Source organism: Nyctereutes procyonoides, unplaced genomic scaffold, assembly GCF_905146905.1.
Source record: "Nyctereutes procyonoides isolate TBG_1078 unplaced genomic scaffold, NYPRO_anot_genome, whole genome shotgun sequence".
NCBI lineage: Eukaryota > Metazoa > Chordata > Mammalia > Carnivora > Canidae > Nyctereutes > Nyctereutes procyonoides.
In genome coordinates this window covers 37,590,744-37,610,496 of record NW_026575020.1, presented here as the reverse complement: position 1 = coordinate 37,610,496, position 19,753 = coordinate 37,590,744, and the positions used below count along the sequence as shown (strand labels likewise).

General features: G+C 52.2%; 1 protein-coding gene across 7 annotated transcripts; it reads right to left on the bottom strand.

Annotated features, from left to right (window-relative positions):
* Window positions 1–4,586: 4,586 nt before the first annotated feature.
* Window positions 4,587–18,394, bottom strand: ST6GALNAC6 (ST6 N-acetylgalactosaminide alpha-2,6-sialyltransferase 6). Of its 7 annotated transcripts, none has more exons than XM_055323432.1 (7): window positions 18,251–18,389; window positions 16,914–17,107; window positions 15,275–15,365; window positions 13,072–13,251; window positions 10,488–10,894; window positions 6,680–6,787; window positions 4,587–6,041 (listed from the first exon to the last, which is right to left on the bottom strand). In XM_055323432.1, exons 2-7 carry the CDS (start codon window positions 16,973–16,975, stop codon window positions 5,678–5,680), a joined length of 1,212 nt encoding a protein of 403 aa, XP_055179407.1. In that variant the 5' UTR covers window positions 16,976–17,107; window positions 18,251–18,389; the 3' UTR covers window positions 4,587–5,677. The 7 variants fall into 7 exon arrangements, with proteins under 7 accessions (XP_055179407.1, XP_055179408.1, XP_055179409.1 ...); XM_055323433.1 differs by having other exon boundaries at window positions 16,922–17,107; XM_055323436.1 differs by having other exon boundaries at window positions 5,716–6,045; window positions 17,051–17,107; window positions 18,251–18,394.
* Between the last annotated feature and the right edge of the window lie 1,359 nt (window positions 18,395–19,753).

The window sequence follows — 19,753 nt, the reverse complement described above, 5'->3', positions numbered from 1 at the left end:
CAGCTGGCCACCAGGCTACATCATGACCTTGAAGGTAGCAGTCCCAGAGAGTGGTGAGTTGAGCTTAAGAGTTTGTCTTGTAGGCACTAGAGAGCCATGGAAGGTGTTTGAGCCAGATAGCGAGAGTACCAGGAAAGTGAGACTGTATCAGGTGGGTGGTTCCTGAACAAAAAAACTAGCCAGGACAATAAGGCCTGGGTCTCGTCCTAGCTCTGCCACCTGTGACATGAGACAAGGTCCCTGTTTCATGGGACCTTCATTTCCTCCATCTGTGTGGGAGGAGTAGGTGCTGGGCCAGAGGTTCTGCCTTAGAAGTTTGAAGCTGAAGTTGCTTGAAAGTCCCTCTCCAAAGCTGTAGGTGACTGAGTACCCTGGCACAATCTTTGGGGAAAACAAACTGATGATGTCCATCAAAACTTCAAATGTACCCTTCTTCTTTTAGGAATCTCTCTCACACGTGGGCACAAAATGTGTACAGGATGGTTCTCCAGTGCCAGTGGGTGTGACTGATGGGAGGGAGGTGGTACAGCCAGGCTGGATGGGGTGGGACTCTGCAGCAGAGTCCGCATGAGAAAGGAAGCCAGAGGTCTGTGTGACTGTGATGCAAGAGAAACAGGCAAAGAGCCCAGGGAAAATAATTCTAAACATGCGGGGGCATGTGTGTAAAATCTCTTCCTCCGGGTTTGGCTTTCTTGGGGGGGGGGGGGTTGTTTTTTTGTTTTTGTTGTTTTGCATTTTACCTTCTCAGAAATCGTGTTGTCTTAAAATCAAATTGATGGTATCTTTAAGTCATAAAATGAAGCAGAACGGAGGGGGCAGGGCGGGGGTGTGCTCATGACCCCCTGATGAGGTGGGACTTTCACTTCTTACTTAGAGGATGGTTTGCTTGCTTGCTTGCTTTCTAAAAATAAGACAAGCACCTATTACTTTATACATAAAACAATTTTAACACGGATGTACCTCGAGGACCTGATGCTAAGTGAATAAGCCAGTCACAAAAAGAAAAATATTGTATGATCCTACTTATATGAAGTATCTAGAGTACTCAAATTCATAGAAGCAGAAGGCAGAAATGGCAACCAGGGGTTCAGTGGGGAAGGGGAAATTCAGAGTTGCTGTTTAATAGACTTTGACTTGCAGGCACATGAGATGAGAGAAAGTTCTGGAGATGTTTTACAACAATGTGAGTGTACTTCACACTACCAAACTGTAGTCTTAAAAATGGGTAACTGGTAAATCTTATGTTTTTTTTTCCCCAATAAAATAATTTTTAAACCTTAAAAAAAGAGGAGCACCTGGGTGGCTCAGTGGTTGAGGGTCTGCCTTCTGCTCAGATTGTGATCGCAGGGTCCTGGGATCCCACATCAGACTCCCCACACGGAGCCTGCTTCTCCCTCTGCCTGTGTCTCTGACTCTCTCTGTGCCTCTCATGAATAAATAAAATAAAATCTTTAAAAATAAATAAATAGGGATCCCTGGGTGGCGCAGCGGTTTGGCACCTGCCTTTGGCCCAGTGCAGAGACCCGGGATCCTGGAGACCCGGGATCGAATCCCACATCGGGCTCCCGGTGCATGGAGCCTGCTTCTCCTTCTGCCTGTGTCTCTGCCTCTCTCTCTCTCTCTCTCTCTCTCTCTCTCTCTCTCTCTGTGACTATCATAAATAAATAAAAATTAAAAAAATAAATAAATCTTAAAATTTTAAGTACTTGTTTTATTCTGCATTCAAGTCTCAGCCAGATTGAAGTCTGTGAAAAACACAATTTTGCTTTTTTGTAATTCTATCTGAGCAAGTTGGAAGTTCAATGAGCTTTCCAGCCAAACAAATTTCTGTATTTGAGTACCTATTTTAATTATTTCATTAGTGTATGACCTGTGGATTCTCCACCAATGCTGGGATAATAAAGTGTCAGGATTTCCGACCCCCCCAGGCTATAACCTAAAAAAAGAAAAAAAGAAGGCAGAAAGGAAAAGAGGTAGGAAGGAGGGAATGAGAGAAGCCAGAGGGAGAAAAGGCAAAAAGCTGCATGGAGGAAAAATCTGGAAAATTATACCTTAGACTGTTAACAGGAATAGGACGAAAAAAAAAAAAAAAACAGGAATAGGACGAGGGGTGATGCCCTCTATCTTGTATCACTTTATAACGTTAAAAAAAAACCCAAAAAACTAAAAACATATAAAATGAAACCAGTTTTTTAAATATTTAAAAAATATTTTGGTTAAGAAAAAGAACCCCAAAGCTTTTAGACAAGCCTGCTTGGGGGAGGCTGACTCTTGGGGCAGCCTTGCTCTGAAGCTCACAGCTGGAACCAGGCACAGCCCAGCTGCCCCAGGTGGGCCTGGCTGAACCCCTGAGCTGAGCATTGCAGGAAACAGCTGGACTGGCTACTCCAGGAAGCACACATCAGGTCTGCAGCTGGTGGGAGATGCCCCCCTAGCCCCAAGGAGGGGTGAGGAGTAGGCGCCTTAAAGGGGTAACCGGGAAAGGGAACCACAGAGACATGGCGGGGGGGGGGCAGATCCCAAAGAAAGAGATAGGTTTGGTCCTAGCCACACTGGGAGCCAGTGAAGGTTTCAGAGCAAAGACAACCATGGTGAGGTGGCTTAGAGAGTTAGTTTTGGCAATGAGTGGACCAGTCTCTGCTGGGTCCCAACTGAGGCCGTGAGTTTGTGGGGTTGAGGGCCCCTGCCTCCTTCCAAGTCCTACCTTCTTCTTCTTCTTCTTTTTTTTTAAGTTTTTATTTATTTACTCATGAGATACAGAGAGAGAGGCAGAGACACAAGCAGAGGGAGAAGCAGGCTCCTTGGAGGGAGCCCAATATGAGACTCAATCTCAGGACTCTGGGATCACACCCTGAGCCAAAGGCAAGCGCTCAACCACTGAGCCACCCAGGCGTCCCTAAGTGCTACCTTCTGATGCTAAATTGAACTGTCCCAGGATCCACCCCCAGCAACCAACCCCTCTCTTTTTTTTTCAAAGATTTTATTTACTCATGAGAGACACACAGAGAGGCATAAACATAGGCAGAAGGAGAAGCAACCAACCCCCCTCTTAATGGCATCTGCCTTTATGCCCACCAGTGAGCAGGCGAAGGGACCACAGTGTTCTGGGAGAAGGTTGACTTAGAAACCTCTGCCTGGACCCAGATTCCCAGAAGCCTTTGTGCGGGACTGGAAGTGCTGCCATATTCCTGTCTTCCCATTGCCATGTAGGGCCTTAGGCTCCCCGCATAAGGACTTTGCAAGGAGTCCCTGTCCCTCCAACTGTCCAACCACCTCCACTGTTACTGTACCTAGTTGGCCCCAGGCCTGGGCCCTGCAGCGTCCCATCGTCCTGTCCCCCCTCTGCTGCCCGAGGGCTGCGCCTTTGGCCTTCTCTCGCTGACACTCATGGCCTTTCCCCATCTGACCCCAAGCCGTCTCATCTCCCACTGCTCCCTCCTTCTGTGGCTTCACGGCTGACTAGAGCGAGGCTATAGGTCCCCCCTCCCTGTTCCCACCAGGCTTTTGTTCAGGCCATTCTTCCCACCTGACGTTCCCTCTCTCACCAATTGCACCTAACACAGCACATGACATGTGCTACCTGTTGCATGAACGTAAATGTGAGCAAGAACCAATGCACGGTGCCCCTGCGGCCTACCAACTCTGTGGCCCACCCTCCCAGCTGGCCCAGTGCCGGGGTAGAGCTCTTCCCCCGCCTCGTCCCTGCAGTCCCGGCAGCCTGCCCTCAACTCACACAGCGCCTTTGTCAGGCCTCTGCTCCCAAGGGCATCTTATCTGCCTCAACAGGTTGTAATCAGCCAGGGTCATGGACCCCCTTCCTCCTGCCAACCTGGAGCAAACAAACCCTTTGCCTAGAGCGTGGCGGCAGCCGCGTGGAGTCCGGGGCTCACCGGGGCCCTCCCCAGGCTGCAGCCCAGTGGCCTCGCCTCCTTTCCAGGCCAGGCCTCACAGGAAATGTCCCTGCCCTCAGCTCCCGGAGGCCCTAGAGCCAAACTCTGAGCACCCACCCCCTGCAGTCTCCCCTTGGTTGTGCTGCTCTGGCCTCCTGCAGTCCCCTGAAGCTGCTTCTGTGACAACGATATCATTCCTCCTCACACACACACACTTTTTCCTGCCAGGAGCATTTACCCCAAACTTCTACAGACTCCTCCTCACCCTTCAAGCCTCCGGAAGAATGTCACCTCGATAAAGGGCAGTGTCATTGTCCTGTAGTCCCGACCACCCGCCAGGCCCTGTCTGGGACAGAACTACCACGGGGCCCCTCCCTTTCCTGGAGTCTCCCTAGAACCTGGAGAGCAGTGTCTGGACCTGTCTCGCCCCTGAGGGAACCAGCACTCTGAGAGGTGAAGTGACTGGCCTGAGGTCACACTGGAAAAGCCAGGTGGGCTTGGTTCCGGGAACCCCACACACCTCTGGAGCTGCCAGGTCTCCACCCAAGCTGCAAAATGCATGACTCACTGCCTGGCTGAAATTGCCAGCTGTCCTGAGTGTGGGCTCCCAGGCTGGAGGACGTGGGCACTGTCCTGAGGAGGCTCACAGCAGGGCCGGACAAGGCCATGCTTGATCCGAGACACAGGAAACAGAAACAGAGCTTAGGTGCATTTATTCCTGTACAAATTATTACAAAACCAAGTCTGGGGTAGTCGCCGGCTCCCAGCCCCCACCCCAGTGTGCAAAGGCTTGCTGCTGGCCTCTTTCTTCTCCACCTGACCCCTCCTGCTCCACAGCCTCCTCCAGGAAGCCCTCTAGTCTTCCCTTCCAGGCTCTGGAAGAATAGGGGCAAGCCCACCCCACTGAGTTCCAACAATAAAGTGCCTGATCTAGAGTGAGGGGACAGAACCCAGGTGACACGGCTCCTGGCCCCCGAGAGCCTTCCTAGGCCCAGCTGAGGGGAGACCCTTGGATGATTCCAGCAGCGACAAAGGGGCTGTGAGAAACCCCAGTCTGGCTGGGATTCCCCCTTTCTCAGCCCCAGAGGCCACTCCAACAGGTGGAAAGCCTCACTGCTAGATGGCAGAAAAGGGAGCCTGGCTCTTTAAGAGCCAAACTAATGGCAGCTGAGTGGAGGGATTAAGAAAATAGCTAAAGGTTTATCCCTTTCCTATTAGATCCCCCCCAAACTCTGTGGGAGTTTGTGCAAAAATACCCTAAGTTTCCAGGAGGAAGGGGACTCCAGACCCCCAGGAGCTGAGCCCCCCAGCAAGGGTGGTGGCGGGAGGGGCCCAGTCTTACTGGAAGACAGACCCAAAGAGGTCAGTGGGGAAAGTGGGAGGGGGCCTCAGACTCCACATTAGAACCTGACACAGGCAGGAGGGCGACCAGAGAGGCGGCAAGGGTTTTGTCCAAAGCCACTCAGGGCAGAGCCAAGATCCAGATGGGGGCTCCCACCTCTAGTAGCCCCCTATAAGCCCACAAATGCCCTGGCCTAGCTTCCAGACAGCTCCCACTCCCATGCAAACCCTCTTTCTGGCTCAGGGTTCCCAGCTCTTCAGGACAGGACCCTACTGTCCCAGCCAATAAGGGAGTGATTGGGGGTCCATCCTGGGGCACTGAACCAAGGCCTCATGGGAAAGCACATGTCCTTAGCCTCAGATAACTTCAGATATACCCTGATAGACTATGCTCAGACCCTGACTGGACTAGAAATACCTCCAACACCCCTGATTAACCACATAGCTCAAATCCCTGATTGGTCAAGAGACACCCCCAGGCCCTGGCTGGAGGATACGAGGCCCTGATTGGCCAAAAGACACTCCAGCCAGCCCTGATTGGCCAAGAGATGGCCCTGGGTTGAGTGGCTGGAAGGAGAGAGGACTCTCCTGTGTCCCCTGTGAGAGGTCCACAGGCAGGGTAGCCTAGGTCCAGGAGGGGTGGGAGAAGGTGATTCCATACAGCTGGGCCCAGGATGAGAAGACCCTCTTCTCGGTGATGAAGCGGTGGTGGTTGCCTTTGCGGCTGTGCTCATTCTGGATGTAGGTGACACACTCATCTGGCCCCTTGGGTTCATAGTAGTGGTAGGGCATGCGCTGCAGACGGGGCCGCTGGCTGGGGCAGAGCAGATGGGGGCTGTCAGGGCAGGGCAGGCACCAGCAGGGCCCTTATGCTTTCCAGCACCTGACTTACTAGAGGATTTCAGTGGGGGAAATCCTTGCCTCCCCCAGGGCCTCAGTTTCCCCATCTGTAAAATGGGTGTAGAGCGGACTAGGTTTATGACCACTCGGCTTTTTTTTTTTATTTTTATTAATATGATCGAAACTTTTCTTTTCCTTAAGAGGGTGGTGATGTAGGGGTAGTGGTAAGAAGGGCGGGCTCTGGAGCCTGGCCCCAGTGCTTACTGTTTGTGGGACCTTAGGCTACTCACAAAATGTTTTCTTCAGTTTTTCTCATCTATGGAACAGAAATAATAAGGTAACTAGCCATTAGGGTCACTGTGAGGAGTAAATGACATCACAAATGTAGCGAGGCTTGGAACATGGTCAGCACTCGGTAAAGAAAAGCTGTCACCTAGCAGACTTTTCATATAATAATAATAATAGTTATTAATATATGAATTCTGGACTCTGGCTGAGTTGAGGGGAGGAGCCCCAAGAAGCCTAGATCTCTGCAGAGCAATTCGAATACCACAGAGGCCCTCAGAGGCACCCCCAGCCGAAGTTTCTGGGCCCTATCCGGGGCTCACCTGCAGTAGTCAGGGGGGACCATGCCGTAGACGTGCACATGGTCACACAGCTCCACTGCAATCACCATGGTGAACCAGCCGGTGCTCAACCACGAATGAGACTTTTCCCTGGGGGCAGAGAGGGAGCACAATGAGGGGGCACACACATGGGAAGGTCAACCCACCTGGAGTTTCCCGAAACTCCTCCCACCCCCACCCCCCCTGGGGCCCTCCCCCAACTTCAGTGACCCCCTTGCTCAAGCCCCACTGTGGGAACATGGGCATGCTGGCAGAGGACTTGTCTGGGCAGAGACGAAGGGTGTGGAGAGAGTGCCTTTGAAGGAACAGGGCATGCTGGGAATCAACTGGAGAGATTAGTCAGAGTAGGGCAGGTCACAAGTGACCATGAGCTCACTAGACTTGTGGTCTTGCTTGATGGAGCTTGCTAAGAACAGCCATGCCCACACTAGGAGCAGACTAATGGGAGACTAATCAGAGAAGGTCATGCGGTGACCACAGGTTCAGAGCAAGGCATGGAAAGTAACCAAGGACCTAGAGCTGAGCTGCCCACTACAGCAGCCAGTAGCATGACATGTGGTTGAAATGTGCCATTAGTGTAAAATATGCATGGGATTTTTTAGTATGAAAGAACAAACATAGAAAATGTCACTGGTAGTTTTTGATTATATGTTAAACTGAAAATAGTTTGGATATATTTGATTGAAGGTGGTTCTTGGGGAAGTTTTTGTTTTTGTTTTGGTTTTGGTTCTTGGGGAAGTTTAAGAAGAAAATGAACCTCTCACAAGACTGACAAAGAAAAAGAGAGAAAAGACAGAAGTTAACCACTATCAATAATAAAACAGAGATTATATATCACAGAGCCTGTAGACATGAGAAGGGCAATAAGCAAACCACAAACAATTACATACATAAAATCCTCAACTTAGATTGAAAATCAGAAACTAGGGGTGCCTGGGTGGCTCAGCTGGTTGAGCATCTGCTTTCTGCTCAGGTCATGATTCCAGAGTCCTGGGATCTAGCCCCACATCGGGCTCCCTACTCTGCAGAGAGCCTGCTTCTCCCTCTCCCACTGCTGCTGCTCCCTCTGCTTGTGCATGTGCGCTCTCTCTCTCTCTGTCAAATAAATAAATAAAATCTTTGGGATCCCTGGGTGGCGCAGCGGTTTGGCGCCTGCCTTTGGCCCAGGGCGCGATCCTGGAGACCCGGGATCGAATCCCACGTCGGGCTCCCGGTGCATGGAGCCTGCTTCTCCCTCTGCCTGTGTCTCTGCCTCTCTCTCTCTCAATGTGTGACTATCATAAATAAAATAAAAATTAAAAAAAAAATACTTGCTACCAATGTTTAAAAAATAAATAAATAAATCAATCAATAAATAAATAAAATCTCTTAAAAAAAAAAAAAAAAGAAAATCAGAAACTACCAAAACTCAGTCAAGGTGAAACAGATGAACCTGAGTGTGTGTGACTATTAAGAAATTGAATTCATCATTCAAAACCTTCAAACCTTAGCGCCTGCCTTTGGCCCAGGGTGCGATCCTGTAGTCCCAAGATCGAGTCCCACGTCAGGCTTCTGGCGTGGAGCCTGCTTCTCCCTCCTCCTGTGTCTCTGCCTCTCTCTCTCTCTCTCTCTCTCTCATAAATAAATAAATAAATACTAAAAAAAAAAGCCTTAAAAAAAAAAACCTTCAAAAAAGAGGGACACCTGGGTGGCTCAGTGGTTGAGCGTCTGCCTCTGGTTCAGAGCATGATCCTGAGATCCGGGATCAGGATTGAATCCCACAACCGGCTCCCTGAAGGGAGCCTGCTTCTCCCTCTGCCTATGTCTCGGTCTTTATCTGTGTCTCTTATGAATAAATAAATAAATCTTTAAAAAAGCAGAAAATCTTCAAAAAGAACTCTCCAGGTCCGGATAGTGTCATTGACAAATTCTACCAAACATTTGAAGAAGAAATAACACCAATTCTACACATTTTCTGAGGCCAGCATTACCCATAATATCAAAAACCATGCAAAGACAGTACAAAAACAAAACAAAACTACACATTGGTATGTCTCCTGAGTACAGACACAAAAATCTCAACAAAATATTAGCATGTTGGGATGCCTGAGTGGCTCAGTGGTTGAGCGTCTGCCTCTGGCTCAGGGTGTGATCTGAGAATCTGGGATCAAGTCTCACATCGGACTACTTGCAAGGGCTCCCTCTGCCTATGTCTTTGCCTCTCTCTGTGTGTCTCTCATGAATAAATAAAATCTTAAAAAAATATATTAGCATGTTATATCCAGCACTATATAAAAATAATACACTACAACCAAGTGAAATTTATTCCAGAAATGCAAGTCTGATTCGATATTCAAAAATCAATCAATATTCAAAAATGTATATGGTGGTATAATCCACCATACTAATAGCCTTAAGAAAAACCACATGAGGGATCCCTGGGTGGCGCAGCGGTTTGGCGCCTGCCTTTGGCCCAGGGCGTGATCCTGGAGACCCGGGATCGAATCCCACGTCGGGCTCCCGGTGCATGGAGCCTGCTTCTCCCTCTGCCTGTGTGTCTGCCTCTCTCTCTCTCACTGTGTGTCTATCATAAATAAATAAGAAAAAAAAAAAAAAAGAAAAACCACATGATCATATCAATTGATGCAGAAAAACACTCGATAAAATTCAATATCCAAAAAAAACAAAAATAAAAAATAAAATAAAATTCAATATCCAATAATGATGAAAACTCTTAGCAAATTAGAGAAGGGAACTTCTTCAGTTTGGTAAAGGATAACTAAACACTCTACAGCTAACGTCATATTCAATGACGAAAGACCAAATGCTTTCCCAAGATGGCGACCAAGGCAAGGATGTCTACTCTCATCATCCCCCGTATAATTTGACCTTGTATCAAAGTCCTAGCCAGTGCAAAGGCAAGAAAAAGAAATAAGATGCATACAGATTAGAAAGGAAGAAATAAAGGTGTTCTGAATTACATGTCCTTACAACATGATTACGTGCATAGAAAACCCAATGAACCTAGAAAAATCTCCCAGAACCAATATGTAAGTTTAGCAGGATTATAGGATATAAGGCCAACACACAAAAAAATCAATTGTATTCCTATATACTAGCAATAAATAAATGGAAACTCCCTAAAATTTTAAATAAAATTTATAATAGCTCCCTCAAATCTTAAATATTTAGGGATTAATCAAACCGAAAAAAATACAGGGTATAGATATTGAGTGTTTTGGGTTAAATAAAATATATTCAAATCAATTTCACCTGTTTCCTTTTACTTTTTTAATTTGGCTACTATAAAAATTTAAATTACATACATGGCTTGCATTATATTTCTATTGGATAGCACTGGCCTAGCTCTTCTGGGGGGATCAGCCAGAAAAGGACATGCTGGGAAAGATGTACCCTTAGGATAGAGCATGCTGGGAGCAACTGTGTGCCTCAAGCAAGACATGCTGGGTACAGTGAATACCTGCCGTGAGCGACAGGGAGTTCTCCTAGAAAGATTCTAGGAGTGAGTATGCCGCCTTAGAGCAGAGCATGCTAAGAGTCCTGTTTCCTCAGACCAATGCATGCTGGGAGGAAGCCCTCCTGGGGAGATGAGACCGTGCAGAGCATGCTGGAAGTGACCCAGGCTAGGGACTAGATGTGAAGAAGATTCTCCTGGAAAATCTGACCAGAGGGTAGCAGGAAGTGACCACAGCCTCAGAGGAGTGCATGCTGGAAGCCAAAGGCCTGGTAGGCAGAGAATGCTTAGGGGGAGCACAGGGCTGGCTAGAGGGGGCAGGCAGGAAGCTGGTACCTGTCCTTGCCCGTCTCACCCCGGAAGAGGTCGTCAAATTGGCGCATGCGGCCGGGAGAGACGGCATAGGCCTCCATGTTGGGGAACACCAGGCCTGCCCGCTGGATGACGCGCACAAGGCTGCCCTGGGGCTTCTGCATCTTGTTTGGGGGGCCCCAAAAGATAAACACGGTTTCGGGGGTCCGGTTGACGAACTCCTGGGGCCTCCGCAGCACACGGAATACGCTGGAATGGGCTACCACACGGAAGGTGGTCTTGTTGCCTACATCGGCTGAGTAGCCCGTGGTGGGCGCATCATTCATGCGGATTGTGCACTCGGCTCGCTCAATCTCGGGACCCAGCTTGGTTCCCAGCAGGTGGCTAGAGCTGGTGACAATCACACACTGGTGGCACCGGGATGGCAGCGTCTGTGGGGGGCAAGGAAAGTCAACACTGTCATGACCACTCAGTGCCAGGCCCTATGCCCTGTACATCCAGGCATCTGGGAGGCAGGAATTATTTTACCCATTTTATTTTATTCATATTTATTTACCTGTTTGTATATTTAGAGATTGTGTGTCGGGAGGTGCAGAGGGGGAAGGAGAAGCAGGTTCCCTACTGAGCAGGGAGCCAGATGCAGGGCTCGATCCCAGGGCCCTGAGATCATGACCTGAGCTGAAAGCAGACACTTCACTGACTGAGCCACCCAGGTGCCCCTATTTTGCCCATTTTAAAGACAAGGAAACTAAAGGCTCCTCACTCAACATTCAACAAATATTACATCAAGCTAGCTAATGGCCAAATGCCAGGGACAGAGCAATGAATAAAAGAGACCCCATTCCTACCTTCAAGAAGCTCACAGTCAGAGAGTCAGGGAACAAGTAAAAGACAAAATGACACCAGGTGGTGAGTAAAACATGTTACGAAGATAATACAGTAGGGGCAAGGGATCAAGAGATACAGGAGTAGGGGCTACTCTAGAAAGATCATCTGGGGGATGGGGGGCTCTCGGAGTGGAGACCTGGAGGATGAAAAGGAACCACATAGGAAAGTACGCAAGGCAGGAGGAACAGCAAGACCAGAGGTTCTGAAGTGGGAATGACCATGGTATGTTGAGAAGCAAAAGGCTGCTTGGCTGGGGCAGAGTGAAGGAACAGGAGGACAAGACAGTCATGCAGGGATGTCCCCAAAGGCACACAGCAGAGGAGTGGAACGTTTGGGTAGGAACCCAACTCTGTGTGGCCCCAGCGCCCCAGCCTTAGTCCAGTTCCCATAGGAGGGAATCCTGCCCAGGGCACCCATGACATTTCCACAACACCCACCAACAAGACACCACCTTGTCAGTTAGGAAAGGGTGGAAGCCCCTCTGGGCCTGTTTCCCCACTGCTGAATGAGTCGGAACCATGAGTTCTCTGGGACCTATCTTCTACCCATGGAATTCCTGTTTACCCGTTAAGCCTAAATTCAGGTGCTACCTCCTCCAGGCAGTCTTCCCTGAGCCCTTACTCCAAGATCCAACAATTGGTCCCATGGACCTCAGCTGACGGCTTTTGCAGGTTCCCGAGCTCTACTGGCTTCCCCTGTCAGGCTGGAGGTAGCTACAAGCTCAGCACTGCCTCACCCGCACTCAAGCCCTTCTACTTTCTCCTAGGTTCTGTTATTTTTATTTCAAGGGCATTACGATCTCAGTTAGATGTTGATCCGTCTCTAAATACCTGCTAAGGGGCCCTTTCGCAGTAAGGGTGTATTCAGAGCCCCAGGCACCAAGTGTACAGAGATCCTGATAGATTTAGGAGGATTTGTGAGGGAAGAGAGGGAGGCAGGCAGGGATCTGGAGACCTCCTCCTCCTGGAAGGTGGAGTCCATATTCCAGGCCAATGATTATCTCCCTGGCCTCTCAGAAAACATTTACGGCTTAGAGGATTATAGAGGGAACCCCAGAAATACAGCCTGAGTTGCATGGCTACCCAAGGCAAACAAAAGCCCTGGGAATGACCTTTGGCTTCTCTATACAGCTGCAACTCCAAAGGGATTTGGGGCTCTGCCCCTCCCTTGCCGTGTGGCCTTGGACAAGTGACTTTACCTCTTTGACTCTTGGTTTCCCCATCTCTTCAAGGAGGATAACAATGCTGACCTCACAGCCTCTGTAGGTGTGATGATTACTGCTAATCACAGTGCCTGGCACACAGCAGGCAATTGACAAAGGACAACCATTATTATGACTGTTTTGTGTTGTCAAGTACTCCAGTGTTCTGCTCCCAAACCCTGTATGGACACCCCTGCAGAGACAGAGATCAGTGAAAGCCAGCAATACCTCTCCTTAGGGATTCAGACTCCGAAAGCAGTAGGATATCAATGTTAAAATGGGACCTTGCAGAAAGTGGAGGCCCAGAGACAGACAGGGCACCTGTCTGAGATCACACAGCAAACCAGGGGCTGATGGCACTGGAAGCCAAGGCCTTGACTCCTGGGGTCCCCCCTTTCCTTTAGGAAGAATGGAAATAGCAGAGAGAAGAGGTGGAGGAGTGGGAACAGAGATGGTGGGTAGCAGGGAAGACCAATCATCAGCTTGGTCTCAGAGAGTTCCCCAAAGTGGTCACGCTACCTTGTTGCCAAGAATTGGGACATACGCGTCCGTGATGCTCCACTTCTTGAGGTTGACGGGCCTGCGGGTGCGGCCCCGCAGGGAGCCGTAATGGAAGACCTCATTGGCACTGTTGGAGCTGTAGAGGATGAGGATGGTGATGAGGGCGAAGAGGACCACGAACACTGCTGACCGCTGCTCCTGGAGAGGGGAGGGGCCGATGAGTGCCCAGCCACCCCCCAGGCCCCTGCCTCGTCCTTGCCACCTACAATGCCTGGCTAACTCCTGCTCTTCACTCCAGACCAGTTGAGGCACCACCTCCTCCAGGCCCCTGAGCACCCCCATCACAGCACTGGTCACACTGTGGTCTCCCACCCCCTCCCCACCAGTCAGACCATGAGCTCTGTGGGCTGGGACTGAGCCTCGTTGGCCACCTTATCCCACCTCCCAGAACACAGAAGCACAGAAGGTTCTTGGGGAGGGTTCGCTGGATTGGATTGGATGTGTCAGAGGGATACCTCAGCTGCAGCTGGAAGGATGCTTAGAGACAGGTGAGGCATTCAAAGGAGAGGGCCCAAGGTCTTCCCCAAACAGGAACTCTCTGTAATGTTTATCATTCATGAAGCCTGGAGGGGATTATTCTGGTCAGGAATTGGAATGTGTGGACAGCCAGTGCCCCCATCATGTCAATGACAGTGTAGGAAAGTAATCCCCAAAGTATCCACTGGGACTTATCTGCCCAGGGTCCACATGGTGAGACAAGATCTGCAAGTCCTGGCTCTTTGCGCTAAGCCCTCTGTGCTGGTTACTCATGTATCTCTCCTCAGTTCCAAGTTCATCCTTTTTGCCTGCTCTGTGAAATGGACCTGGGCCCTAGTGTCATTTTGCCAATTAATTGCAGATTGAGCTTTGTCAGGAAAGGATGCTGGAGAGGCAGTGCGAGACAAAAGGAGTTTGCTTCCTGCTTCTAGTTGGACTTGACACCTGGTCTGTGCCCTTGCCCTTCCACAGCACACGGCTTCCAGAGCACATGCTCCATCCCCAGCACCCAGTGGCCAGCAGCCAGAAGCACTCAGCTGCGCTTGCTTGGGCACCTGGCTTCAGGCAGTTTGGGAGCAGAGTGCCTCTGGCTCCTGCTAGGAACACAGCTTCTCCAGAGTTCAGTTCATGCAGTACACTCAACTACCAGAGGCCAGAGCTCTGTCCCTGGAGCAGTTTTGTACAGGCTCAGAGGGCCTCTTCAGAGTGGCAGCCTTCCTCGTAGCTCAGAAGTGTTTTTTTTTATATATATTTTAAAATTTTATTTATGATAGTCACACACAGAGAGAGAGAGAGAGAGGAGAGGCAGAGACACAGGCAGAGGGAGAAGCAGGCTCCATGCACCAGGAGCCCGACGTGGGATTCGATCCCGGGTCTCCAGGATCGCGCCCTGGGCCAAAGGCAGGCGCCAAACCGCTGCGCCACCCAGGGATCCCTGCTCAGAAGTGTTTTTATGACAACTTCTACCAGCCCAGCAAGGTCTCGGGTAAGGTCTCTGTCATCCAGTGGGCCAGAGCTGTGCCCTCTCCAGCAAGGCCTGGGCCTCAGGCCCGCAGGTGGTGGCTACTCCTTCTCCTGGCTAGTCTTGTATTCCTAAGAGTTCCAATCCCTCATTACTCGATGCCTGGCTGTAGCTAATAGTTCTTTACACTAAACTTTCCTGGTTCAAATTACTGTGTGCTTTCTGTCTCCCAGTCTGACCCAGATTGGTATGTCCACACTACACTACCCCTGACCCTCAAGCTGTGCCAAGGCTGCCCCGCATTGGATCCCAGGAAGGGGTCCACAGGGCCAGGAACATAGTAGTGAATGAATGGATTGCTGTGACACCCTCAGAGTGATGCTCCCAACATCCTGTCATCTTTGACTCTGACCACTGCCTGCTCACCCCACCCCACCCCCACCCTGCACAACACTTCACAGTCACCTTCTCGGCCAATTCTGGACCACAGATGGACCAGTTAACCTAGGAGGACAGAGGAGGACCTAGCCCAGAATGAGAAAGGAGCTTGATCCCAAAGCTACAGGGATCAGTGGCCACAGCAGAGCTCAAGCCTCTCAGGCATCAGCCACTTCTTGGTAGGGAAGAGACACTGGTAGTGGCCTAAGGAGGCAGGCCCAAAGGAGCCCACTTCACTGAGAAAGTAAAAAGCTGAGATAAGGACAAGAAATGAGGGGGGCTTACTTTGTTGCTACTCATCTCTCTCCGGCGTCTGCTGAGGGGCAGGGGCCAGCGTCCTGTAGGTGGCCCAGGGGGCAGGGATGTGGGGTCACACCTGCAAGCCACAGAAAAGGTTATGGCTTGAGTCCTCTCCCCTAGAACAGCTAGTCAAAGGCTACACCCTCCCCACCCTACCAGCCCTCTTACCCACACAAGACTTCAAGGCTCAAGGCCATATCCGTTTTGCAGAGGGAGACACTGAGGCCCAGAAAGGGCAGCAACCTGCTTGAGGTCACACAGCCAGGTGGTGGCAGAGCCCTGCCTCTCTCTTGGTCCCTTGCTCTCTCCCACTCTGCTCCCCGAACAGGGACCTCCCCACACCTTAGCTCTTCTAGGCAGCCAACTGGTCTGAGGCTGGCTCCCCAACCCAGCAAGAGCCCCATGCACACTCCTACCCCAAACTCTGATGTAGGTCCCTGTGGTCTTGGAATAAGGCAATATTCCTTACAGGTCCCCAAAGTTCTCTGCAAAGCACCCTTCCAGATCTTGCATTAAATGTCCCCTCTATCTAGAACACGTCCCTTCTATCTAGAACACCCTGCCCTCCTGCACCCTGCTCACGCTCTCTCATCCTCCAAGCCTGGGGGAGGCCAACAACTTCTATGTGTCACCTCCCCACTAGCCTGAGAGCGGCTGAGAGCTCCCTGAGGGTGGGGCCGGCACAGATCCTCACTCACCATCTCCGCTGTGAAGCCTCAGAGATGGGTGCAGGAGGTTCGCTTAATGACTTCGTTAATTAACAATAAGATCTCGGGGTTAAGGGCACAGACTCACCAATGGGCAATAATCACAGTCCCACCCTCGGAGCGGGGGTGGGGGGGTGGGGGGTGGAGGACCTCCCGTAACGAGGCAGCCTTGGACAATCCTTCCTGCCTGCCCATCTGCCCTTAGCGGCCGCGGCTGCGAGGGGACATCTTCACAGGCCCTAGCTCCCCTCCAGACCTCAATCTCCCCACCTGTCCAGAGGGAGGGAGTACTTGCATTCCAGCCACCTCCAGTAGATTCGAGGCCACTGGGAGAGTGTGCGGATGGAGAAACAGGGGCCCAGGGCTCCCCAGCTCCGTCCTTCCCTCCAGGGGCCTCCCAGCTCCGCCACTGTCCCCGCTCCCTGACCTGGCCGCTGTTTACTCCTACACCGCCACCACGAAGAGCCACAGAACCTCAGGCCGAAGGAGGCTCCTCGCATGCCGCTCCTGATTGGCTGGGCCCCGACTCCGCCCACCGCACAACCCCGCCCCTTCTCCGGGTGAGGCCCCCTCCTCCCAGGCCGGGTCTCTGTTTCCTCCCAGACTGAGGGCCAGGACCCGAGGGCCAGTCCCGGGGGAGCTCTCGCTGGGTCCAGTGCCCACCATACAGACCAGGAAACTGAGGCCCATTAGGAGAGGAAACAATTTGTCTTCGGACTCACAGCCCCCGCTGGGGCGCAAGACGGGAGTCCAGAATCCCAGCGTCCCGCCCATCAGCACTGATCCTCTGGCAGTCTGGGCCCTCACCGTCCAGCTACCTCTGAGTGGAGCCTCTCCTCTCACTACCCTTTCCTTCGGATGCCCCACGCCCCAGACACACCAGGGCACTCCAGTTCCCTGGCCCACCCCCTCCCTACCTTCCCACCTTCGCCTGATGAGTGCCCTCAGCCAGGACCACGGACCCTCTGGTCAGCCCCATCACAATCCAGCTCTGAGAAGGCCACGGTCATACAGCATCTCAGGTGCCAGTGTGAATCCCGGTTCCACCACTTACTGGCTGAGGGGCCTGGAGCAAGCCATGTGACCTCTATGAGCCTCAGTTTCCTCATCTCTGAAATGGGAATAATAAGAGTAGGTAACTTATGGGGTTGTTGAAAGGATTCCAGCAGATGTGGCAAGGGAAGTAGGGGGCTTGAAAGTGATCGGTCAGTGCCTGTTAGCCTTGCGGTTATTCATTGTTGGAGGCCTGCCTCACCTTGAGCTTGCCAGAACACTGCCCCTTCTCAGATACCTCGCCTAGCCACTTCCTCTAATACCAAGGAAGATGTGCTTCCTCTAATGTGCAGGGAGCCACATTAGGTACCACCCACTCACCCCATCCTCCCGGCAACCCTGCAAGGGAAGGGCTCTTATTCCCCATTTCACAGATAAGGAGACTGAGGTACAGAGAGGCAGAGCTGCCCAGAGTCAGCCGGGGAGCCTTGTTTGCAGGCTTGTTTGCAGGGAGCAGTCCAGGGCTGAGCCTGCCCGGGATCTCCCTCAGGGATCTCCCCGGGTGGAATCAGCCAGAGGCCACCAAGTGTGCGCTCAGCACCTGGCCTAGCACCAGGGAGCAGGCCTGCTGGGGAGTGACTTGCTCGTGCTGGGGAGGCGGCGGCATCCAGCGCTGGGCCAGGAGCGTGGCCTCGGCCCCGGGACTGGCGGGGCAGGAGGGCTCAGTCCGTGGCTGTGTGGGGGGGGACACACCCTGCCCCCTGTATGGGGGCTTTGCCCCTCTCCGCGGGGGAGTCCTCCTGCAGGGTCGAGACGCCCCCACGAGCCGCGTGGGAGGAGGGCTTGGGGAGAAGGGGGAAGGAGCCTCCTGATGTCTAGATGGGGGGTCGCTGAGCCCTTAGGTCCACTGGTGGGGAGCGACTCACCCTCTACGCCCCCTCTCGCACTGACCTGCCCCCCCCGCCCCAATTCCCGCACTCCGGGCGGTCCGGAGCCTAGCCCCTGCTGGGGAGAGGAGGGAGGCAGGACGGCGGCAGGTCCCCGAGCCCTAATGGAGTAGTCAGCGGCGGGGGCCCCGCGATCCCCGCGACAGCCCTTGGGCGCGAGGACCGGGATGTCCAGGCGCGGCCGCCGAGGGAGAGTGGGTCTGGGGGGGGGGCCCGGGGCTGCACATCTCCCCCCGGCCCGGGGTCCCGACCCCCTCCCCCGGGCGCACGCAGCGCCCCCCTCCCGCTGCCCGCCCCCGCGCGCCGCCGCTCACCTCCCCCGGGGAGCGCCCGGCCCCCGCGGCCCCCGAGCCCCCTCACATGGCTCCGGGAGCCGGGAGCCGAGAGCCGGGGTCCGCGCCGCTCCGGCTGCCCAGGCCCCGCCGCAGCCCCCGCCCGCCGGGTCCTAGCGCCGCCGCCGCCGCCGCTCCGGCCCAGGCCAGGGAGGCGGGCGGAGCCTGGAGGGGCCGCGGGTGGCTCCGCCCAGGGGCGGCGCCGGCGGGGACGGGTGGGGGGCGGGCGACCCCGCGCCCGGGCCGCGCCGGCGCCTCGCTTGCTCCTTCGGGCAGCCGGTAGTGGCGATGAAAAAAAAAATTACAACAGCCTACTGGAGCCCTTCAGTGTGAGTGGGGCCTGTCTTATCTCGCTTTATTGCCGCCACGGCCCGGATGAGGAAACCGAGTCCCAGGGCACACTGAGCTCGAGATCAGTTGAGTTTCATCCAGAGCTCCCCTACCCCGGGCCCCCAGAGCCCTGAATCCATCCACTAGTCGCAGGGAGTGAACCCAGGGGTCCTCCCTTGGATTCAAGTCCAGCTGTGCCACTTACTAGCTGTTGGGGCTTGGCACATTACTCACCCTTCCTCTGCTCTGGAAAATAGGCAGAACAGGCTCATAGGGTGTTGTCAGGGTTAAAAATGTTATGTTACTTCTTGGAGTTATCGGGGTATTCATGACATGGGTTTTATGTGATAGTAGCCACGATAGGGGCCTGGTTAAATAAACAAAAGCACAGCCCAGCTAAAATGAAGGATGCAAGTCAATAGGCACCTGACAGGAAGAAATGTCCAGGATATTTACAAGCTACTTAAGAAAGCAAATGAAAGAAGTTAATCATTCTGGAAAAGGAAATTGTAAAAACTTGCTTTCCACTCCTGGATATGTACTCCGGAGAAACTCTTGCACATGCACAAGACAAAGTTCAGAGTAGCTTTGAAATAACACAAAACCGGAAACAGCCTATACATCCATCAGCAGGAAAATTGATGTTTCCTTTGCAGTATGCCATGGTGGAGTATTATATAGCAGGGAAAAATGAATGAGCTACGTGACATGGATGGATTGTAGAGACATGCACAGTGAAAAAGACAAATCCCAGAAGACCAAATAAAACTACACACTATATTGTTTAAGCAAACAGCTGTCAGCAGGGACACCTCTCACAGCCAGGGACAGACTGAGCTTTTGCCTATCAGAATGATTAAAGTTTTAAACAAGCAAAAGTCAAGAACACAGCTGTCTTCGTCAGGGAGGCAGGGATGCAGGGGAGCGGAGGGAGGAAATACAGAAGCATGCAGTCCTCCTACCCTCTGGTCTTCCACTGGGACCGGGATTCAAGAGGTTTGTTACATTACTATGTTTTATAACTTAAACAATTGGTTTTTTTTAATATTTAATTTATTTATTCATGAGAGACAGAGAGAGGCAAAGACACAGGCAGAGGGAGAAGCAGGCTCCATTCAGGGACCCCGATATGGGACTAGATCCTAGGACTCCAGG